Consider the following 8,615-nt stretch of genomic DNA (forward strand, 5'->3'; position numbering starts at 1 on the left):
TATGATACGTTCAGGACCCTCGGACATTCGGTAAAATCCGACATAAAAAAAAAAGCAAAAACTACTCCCAGAAAAGTGCGTTCATGAGATTACCTCGTTAATTTGAATCACGTTATCTTTTGGGCTAAATTAAAGTGTCAAAGACGTTTTTGCTGATGTGTGGTGCTGGTAACTTAACTAATTGTACACAGAATGTTAAAATATTACATACAGCAATGTGATGATGTGAGGTCTACTTAATCCACCATTACTGAGGAAATAGCTGGTCATCATTTTTAATAACCACACCCAATCCACCCATTATGAAACTCACCACCAATTCCCCCAAAATATACTTTAATAAAAGACCTGAACCAAAGATAGCCTGGTAGCTGAGACGAGGGTGTGTTCAAGTTTCATTCATTTGTCTCTAAGAATTAACATAAGTATTATAATCTAAGTCAACCTGCTCTCTCCTGTACAGTAGGTGGCAGTATGCACTTAATGTCAGTTGCAATCTCCCAATTAACTTCCAAGTAGGAGTTGAAGGGTTTTGAATTAATTGTATTTGATTAGCCATCGTTAATTTGCACAAACATTTTTGGCACCATCCCCAGCCGGTCAGCGCTAATTAACAACTTTGTAAGTGTAATGCATAAATTCAATCAATCAATCAATCAATCAATTTTTTTATATAGCGCCAAATCACAACAAACAGTTGCCCCAAATTCAGCAAACTTTCATGGGCTTTTTTTTCCCCTCTAATGAAAATACTTTTAATATACTAGAAGCACTCAGAGTGCAAACCTCTGCCAAGGCCATGGGGTCACTGGCGCCATAACATCTACACGCGGTGGAATCATTGAGCCTAAAAAAGTCTAACAATGATGTTTGCTCAGTAGTAAAAAACGTTTCATCTGCTGTGACTGGATTGCATATATCCTTAGCGCTTGGCTTCAGTTTATTGCAACTTGCACCTTTCCCAGAAGCTACTGTCATCTGAGCACTGATATTGATATTGCATGTGCTTATAGACAAAAACAAATGAGACAAAATTCAATTTATTATTCAACTAAACTGCAAATATATGAATTTTTTTAACATTTATGAAACACTTCTCTAAACAAGGCCATAGGGTCACTGACCCTAAAGAGATTCCCTCCTTGGCACAGTGATCTATTTCTTTTTGTCTTTTTCTCTAAAATTGTATATAATAATTAGATTATTAATATATAAACAAAAAAAAATTAAGAAATATTACAATTTGAAAACAAATGCACCCAAACGTGATGACAGCTGCAACTGCTTAATGCTAACTTTATACATTGAAAATGCCATAGACATGGTAACGCATTAGCATCGGGATCCGGACCGTGATCCAGATCACCACTAAAATTTAATCACTTGTTCCTCTTGTCATTTCCAACCACTCCACAAAATTTCTATAAACAAAAATAAATTTAAGAAATATTACAATTTGAAAACAAATCCACCCGAGCGTGATGACAGCTGCAACTGCTTAATGCTAACTTTTAACACTGAAAATGCCATAGACATGCTAACGCGTTAGCATCGGAATCCGGATCACCACTAAAATTTAATCACTTGTTCCTCATCATTTCCAACCACTCCACAAAATTACATCAAAATCCATTCAAAACTTTTTGAGTTATCCTGCTGACAAACAGACAGACAAACAAACAAACGCAACCGAAAACATAACCTCCTTGGTGGAGGTAATAATGGGGATGTGTTGGGACGTCATCAGTTTCCACGCATCAGACTTACAGAGTGGTTAAATAGCGCTGACTCCCCAGCCAGACATTCTATCTATTTTCATTTTGCTTTTACTTCTCTCTTCTGTTGTATATTTTGTCTCAAGTTTGTCTCAGTGTCATCATGTTTCACCCCCAGCTTACAGCTTCACTTCCCCATTAGCTGATGATGCTAATTTGAAAAGTGGAGCAGATACATTGATGGGATATTACCTGGGAAAAAAAAACCAGTTGCTTTTGAGATTGAGCTGAAGCATCCCCATTTACCACAAACTAATAAGTCCATCCTCATTATGCGCTTTTTAAAATCTTGTGAGTTACAAGATGATAGTATTTGGCGGGGATGACCCAATTCATTCAGTCATGCACATTTTGTCTGTCCACACCCAACACTGTTAACCAGAACAGAAGAATATAGTTGGTTTTCAAGTTAAACATCCACAAAATACTTCTGTGTATGTAAAAAGTAAAATATTTGGCCAAAAATAGCTTGCTTTTAGACTTCAGTGACATATGTTACAGGACTCATGCTTGCTGTTAGACACGCCCACTAAACCATTGTGCCCTCCATGCAAGAATCTGAAAGGAGAGGGGGCGTGTCAAGCAGCAGCTCCTATCCATTTAAAGCAACAGGGACAGAAACAAGCAATGCTTTTTGTTTTTACAGAAGCAAATTCATTTATCTTTAGCAAGCTTCACGTCAGTGTATATGGCATATTTTTAGGTGGAAATTTGTTTTTGAAACACTTGCTGACCTGAAGGAGCTTGAAGAAAAGGTGTATAATATTATACTAAAACCACCCTTCATGTGTTATTGTCATCCCAAAAATGTTAGGTGATGGGGACACTTTTTTGACTTTTTGGGTAGGACTGGGCTAATAGGGAAAATTTAATTAAGGGGAAATGGGTGGACACATCCAGTAGATGGCAGCAATGCAGCTATGGACGACAGCCGTCAGAAAACCTCACAAAAAAAGTAAGAAGAGAATAAAAAAAAAATTTATAAGTGATTGTTCCACGTTACATATTTTCCAGCACCACTCAAGACGCTACGTGGTCCAATAGTGATCGCAGATGTCTGAACAGGATACGGACTTTGTTTCTTGTAACTTCCTGCTATGTTTGTGCGGCACTAATCACCCCTCATACTCCCAGACCTGTTCAGACACATCAAACCAAGCCCAGAATACTGTTGCAGACAGACACTGCACTCTGCCTGTGGTTACACACCTTCACATATTTTTTGCATTATCTTCATCCCTGATGTGTGCTTTTTAGCACCTTGTTGAAATGGAATTTATAAACGAGTACAACTTTGATTCTCATATTACTTTTCTTTTTAAGAAATTGTCTGTGGTTCTGATTTATGAGAGGCACTCACGTTGCCCCAATCAGAAAACCTATAAATAACTACAATTTGCAAAGATCAGTTTTTAATTTGACAATTATGTTACAGTCAGGAAGTTCCAGACTTTGTCCTAATCAGAATAAGCATGTATTGATGTAAACAAATGTATGGAAAAATTTTATAACTGCACATTTTGGTCTTTTGTTGTGCAGGATTTTTTTCATGCAACCTGAGCTCTGAAAGGAAAACTCAGATGTTTTGTTCTTCTTCTTCATTCCGACAGAGAGCAGCAAACTCCCACGTATGGTCTGTCTTTTGTGTTGTCTTTAAAACACTGGTCATAAATTCAAATTACAAACCAGGGTCTGTGCTTCCAAAAAAAAGTCCACTCCACCAAAAAACAAATAAAACAAACAAAAATATTATTAATAATAATAATTCCGTAGAATCTGAGCCAAAATGTGTACCGTCAACATTCAAATTGTTGGTCTAAAATGTATTTTAACTGCTGATAACTTTAGAAAATAAAAATGTTAACAGTAATGTTAGAAAACTGACATTTGTTGTATTATATGATACTGTAAATTAGGGAGAAAAATTTCACACCATTTCCACAATCACGATACACCTATTGCAGTTCAATACACAATTACATCACTAATTATATAGGAAGTAACCTGCGGTCATGGCAAATGTTTAAAGAAACAAATTATTCTAAAGTATAAATTGTAATCCTTGATGTTATCAGTTTCCCATTTGTATATTTTATAAATCATTTATGATTCTTCTGCAAGAGATCATTATTTCTTCCATGCAGTAGTATTATGGTGTCACAATATTCATTAAAAAAAATTCTACGATTTTGATACAGGCCCCATGATACGATTATCACAATAAGTGATGTATTGTTTTACTCCAACTATAAATAGCAAGTCACATGGTTTTCTGCACGCTACTTCTACATGGGCGTTGCCAGCCCTATGAGAACACGTCTTTAAGCAAATTAAAGCTGAAATCATTGTTGAAATTAATTATCAACTTTTTGGAATCATTTTGAGTTCCCCCCTCCCCAACTCCCTGAATTCAGCCTTATAAATGTGAACATTTCCTGGTTTCTTTACTTCTCTCTGATAAATAATTGAGTGTCTTTAGGCTGTGGACCCAAAAAAGAAAGAAAAAAAAAAAAGTTTCCGGTCATCATCTTGTGCTCTGGGAGAAACACTGACAAACAACTTTGAAATCTGGAAATTTTCTGGGGCCCACCCAAATGTTTAATCACAGTTTTGACTGACACATGAAACTAAGATTAAGTATTTCCATGTTGCTCAAATAAATGAAAAAAATAACAGAACTTAATCCCCATGGCTTTATTTTATTCCTTCTGAGTACATTTTAAAAATAATCGAATATTTTATTCCAAATTTTTGAATTTTCTTACAAAATTGAAAATCAAATGGGATTTTCTTTTTGAAATTTATATTTAAAGAACTCTCGGGCCTCACATGCCATACCTTCATGGTCCCACACTTTGGGAACCACTGGAATAGACCATGCCATGTTAAGGAGACTGTTCATATTTTTTTCTAAATTGTACTTTATTTTCTCTTAAAGACATATGTTTTAAAACAGCGATCGTAGAGAATAAATTAAGAAACAATATGTTTTTTTTACTTCCATAAGTACATTTATGTAATTAAAAACTATAGGTGTTCATTTTCTTGAAGACCATAGAAATCCTCTTCTTTTATTTATTTATTTTTAAATTTAAATAAAAAAGAACATCACATTTGCCCATCATCAAAGTGATTACCAAATAAATTAAACATAAAAAAAAATCAAGATAGAAAAATTCCCAACCCTTCCTTCTGCTTTATTAATTTAAAAGTAGTGGCAGGAGAAGAGAATCTTAACTTGTGAAGTCCTTTTTATCAAACAAGGTATATACAGTAGGAGGAAATCAATTTCTCCTTTGTTGTAATCACCCCGTGTCAATAATTTACGCCTAAATAATAAAACTAACTCTACATACCAATATTACCTATGGCAGTCATACAGAATAGCATTTTCTTTTTTCTTTTTTTTCCACCTGGGTTGACCTTCTGTTACGCCAAAAACCACAAACCACATTATACAGTAAGACCCTGTTCAGTAAATAACATCAGTGATATGCTTTTTTTTTTCTGTAACATGTAGATCTCGCTGCAGACAAAAGAGTATGTACATAATCTAAATAAATTTAACTGTGGAATGATAGGAACTTTGGAGCACTCGACACCTCCGATATTGTGGCTGCTGATTCTGCTGCTGCTGTATTTGTTGTAGATATTATCATGTTTTACTCTTTAAATCTTTTTTTAAGCACATACATGTGATACTGTTTGTTTGTGAAGTGCTGCTCCTGTGCTAAACGGTTGGTCAGACAACCGAAAAAGGCTGGGACATCCCAAGTGGTTTCTTGATTGAACTCTTTTTTTCATCTTTTCCTGGAGAACAGAAAGGAGGTGGGGTGGGGTGGGGGGGCAGAGCAGAGCAGAGAGCATTTTAAACACAATAAGAACAAAAATGCACATGAAATGTACTGAAAAAGCGTTTTGGTGACTTTAAGTTACACTGCTCGCACTATCCCGTCAAACAAAACACCTCAGTCATTAACTTGTGTCCATGCAGCTCAAACAGTGACAGCCACACTCTTGCAAGTGTGTGCACGCTCTCAGAAAAATTTGGCATCCCTCACGGCAAGCAAATTCTTCCAGAACATGCACAGTAGGAATTCTGGTACAGATAAAAATCTCCAAATTTTAATAATGGAATTTGGAGATATTGTAATGGAATCACAGTGCACAAGGAATACAGGATTTCAGATTGAGAGTTTCAGATTGTGGTGAAAATGGTTGCATGCAGGGAAGCTACAGGTACAACATATAGAGATTTTTGAGACCTTTTTTTTTTTTTTTTTAAATAGTACCATTTTTAGCAAAAGTTAAAAAAAAAAAAAAAAAAAAAAAAGGATTACATAGTTCTATAAGACATAGTAGATGTTAAAAAAAATTAAATTATTTTCATGAGGTTCCAGAATTTTGTGATCACTTTTCATTACTGCAAAAAAAAATGTTTAATGATATCAAAAGTAAGACATACTATCCAAATGTTTCTGCACAAATGTGGGGTTTATTTTTTGATTTAGTATTTTAGTAGAACACCAAATTTGAAATGTTGAAACATTACAAAGAATTTTGTATGTAGTATTCAAAAAAGTAGCATATTGAAGAAGCTACCAGACCTTTTCAGAAAAAGAAATCGGATTATTTTCTCAAGATTTACAATCGACATTGACAGAAAATTGTATATTTATTTTGTTTAAAAGTTTTTAACATAAATTATTTAATATTTTGAATCATTTCATTATTATTATCATCACTCACTCATCTTCAACCACTTATCCAGGACCGGATCGCGGAGTATTCTTACTATTTATTATTATTATTATTATTATTAGTAGTAGTAGTAGTAATAATAGCAGTAGTATTTTAACCATGACTGAGATTTTTGCACTTTTGTTGCCCCCTACCCCCTTTCCCAAGCTGAAATCAAATTGTTTAAAGAGTCAAATATTTGCTTTAAGATTTTGTTAAGAGCACCAATACATTTTTGTACAATACTGTATAGTTACTATTTATGTTGACTGTGGCACATTACAAATAATAAGTGTCGTTGTATAGAGTGTAAATTCCTTTGTAATGTGAATTTGAACCTTTTTCCTCAGAAACAACAGCATCCTTATTTTTAACTATTTTATTAAAAGCGAGAAACATATTTTTTGTTAGATACACTGAAAAAAGAGAAAAACATTGAATTACTTTAAACACTAAAATAAATTACAAGTTGGTGTAAATATTACATGTTAAGTTCATTTGGATCAACCTAAGTAATTTGAGAATTACCAACTGAAGCACTTTATTAGGTTCTCTTTTTGTGTACTTATTGTTTGTACAATTTATGATTTATTCCTCTGTAGTTTAGACCCGCAGATACCCTGAGCATTAAAAACAAAATCAATTTTTAATTATTAAAAATGAGTCGTAGATTTTAAGGATATTTTGTATGGAGTTAATATTTTTGGGGGGGTCCAGAATTCCTACAGGAATGCATTTCCTCCTTCAGCAGCACATTTTACCCATAACCCTCTTATTTTCACATCAAACACTCGCACAAAATTAAACACACACACATTCTCTTTGTTTTACACTTATAAAAAAACCACACATTACACACACTGACGCACTGTCTTGTCAACCATTTACAGGGGCACGGACACTGTTTTCAGTGCGCCAAAACACACACACACAAAGTTCAGGCACAATGTCACTGGAAACCTGCGTAAACAACCAAACAAAAACCCCACACTCACCGTAACTACCACACTAACCAAATAAACAAAGGGAACGTGTAAGAATGATAATCATGACAGACAATGAAAAATAACGTGATCCAAAGCAAAAAAACTAAACTAAACAAAAACCCTCTATAATATTAAATATATCCATTATAGATGGACAAGAAATGAAAAATGTGCTAATTTAGCAGCATTTAGAGGACTTTTTTTTTAAACGAGCATGTCATGATAATCAGTTACTTACAGATGCTGAGGTGAAGTGACAGTGATCGATCAGTGTTTGCAAGGATTAAAACCAGGACAAAATAATAAGAGGAAACTCACAACGCACCAAACACACTTCATGGTCGCCACAGTAACCCGCCATGCAGCTTTTGAGCATGGTGAATCAAGGCAACGGCCCAAAAATAAAACAATCTGCTAATGGCAACCATCACAGGCAATATCGCCACAGCAACCAACACAGGCCAATTAACTTACAAACGCGCTGAGAGGAAGGGGGGGGAGGTTTAAGTGGTTGCTAGGCAACCGTAGCCATAGCGACGCAGTCTCCATGATATATGTATGGGCGGGGCGGTCTTGAGAGTGGTGCGATGTTTTGTTCAGGAAAAATAGCATATGGCACAGAAAAAACAACAAAAAATGAAAAGTGAAACAAAAAATTAATGAGGAGCAGCAGTTGCATTCAGCCCTATAAAAAAACAAAAACTGGTTACACAATAAATGTGAGAGCAGTAAAATCTGTTTGAATAAGCTTTATGAATGCAGACAGCGTTTGCCCTGACGGTGTTTTGACTTGAATCTACTGTGGAGTTATTGACATTTACTTGTTTAAATACTCCCACTTACGCCCACTCCGTCTCTTTAACATCCACACACATTTCCTCCTGTCTATCAATCCCTCCCCGCGCGCTCTCTGTCTCATCGCACATATCGACCTAACTCACCTCTTTCAGTAAGGCCTGTTGGCGTCCTTGGGCCTCTTCAGCTGCACTTTCAGTCTCTTCATGCCGATCTGGAAGCCGTTCATGGCCTGAATGGCAGTCTGGGCGCTGGATGGGTTGTCAAAACTCACAAAACCTGGCAAGACACCGGCAGGAAAAAAAATAGATGAAGGAAA

At 35.4% G+C, this 8,615-nt stretch overlaps 1 protein-coding gene across 3 annotated transcripts in view; it reads right to left on the minus strand.

The window, feature by feature from the left end:
- Positions 1–4,956: 4,956 nt before the first annotated feature.
- Positions 4,957–8,615, minus strand: part of celf3a (cugbp, Elav-like family member 3a) — a 45,823-nt gene continuing 42,164 nt past the window's right edge. For 2 of the 3 annotated variants that reach the window (XM_034160211.1, XM_034160210.1), the window contains exons 13-14: positions 8,443–8,575; positions 4,957–5,585 (exon numbers count right to left, since the gene is read on the minus strand). In XM_034160211.1, coding sequence (XP_034016102.1) covers positions 8,448–8,575 — 128 coding nt within the window. In that variant the 3' untranslated portion in view covers positions 4,957–5,585; positions 8,443–8,447. Of the gene's footprint in view, positions 5,586–7,975; positions 8,074–8,442; positions 8,576–8,615 lie in introns of all 3 variants that reach the window. The other variant, XR_004558023.1, reaches the window with a different exon arrangement.

The sequence above is a fragment of the Thalassophryne amazonica genome, chromosome 20 (genome assembly GCF_902500255.1).
Source record: "Thalassophryne amazonica chromosome 20, fThaAma1.1, whole genome shotgun sequence".
NCBI lineage: Eukaryota > Metazoa > Chordata > Actinopteri > Batrachoidiformes > Batrachoididae > Thalassophryne > Thalassophryne amazonica.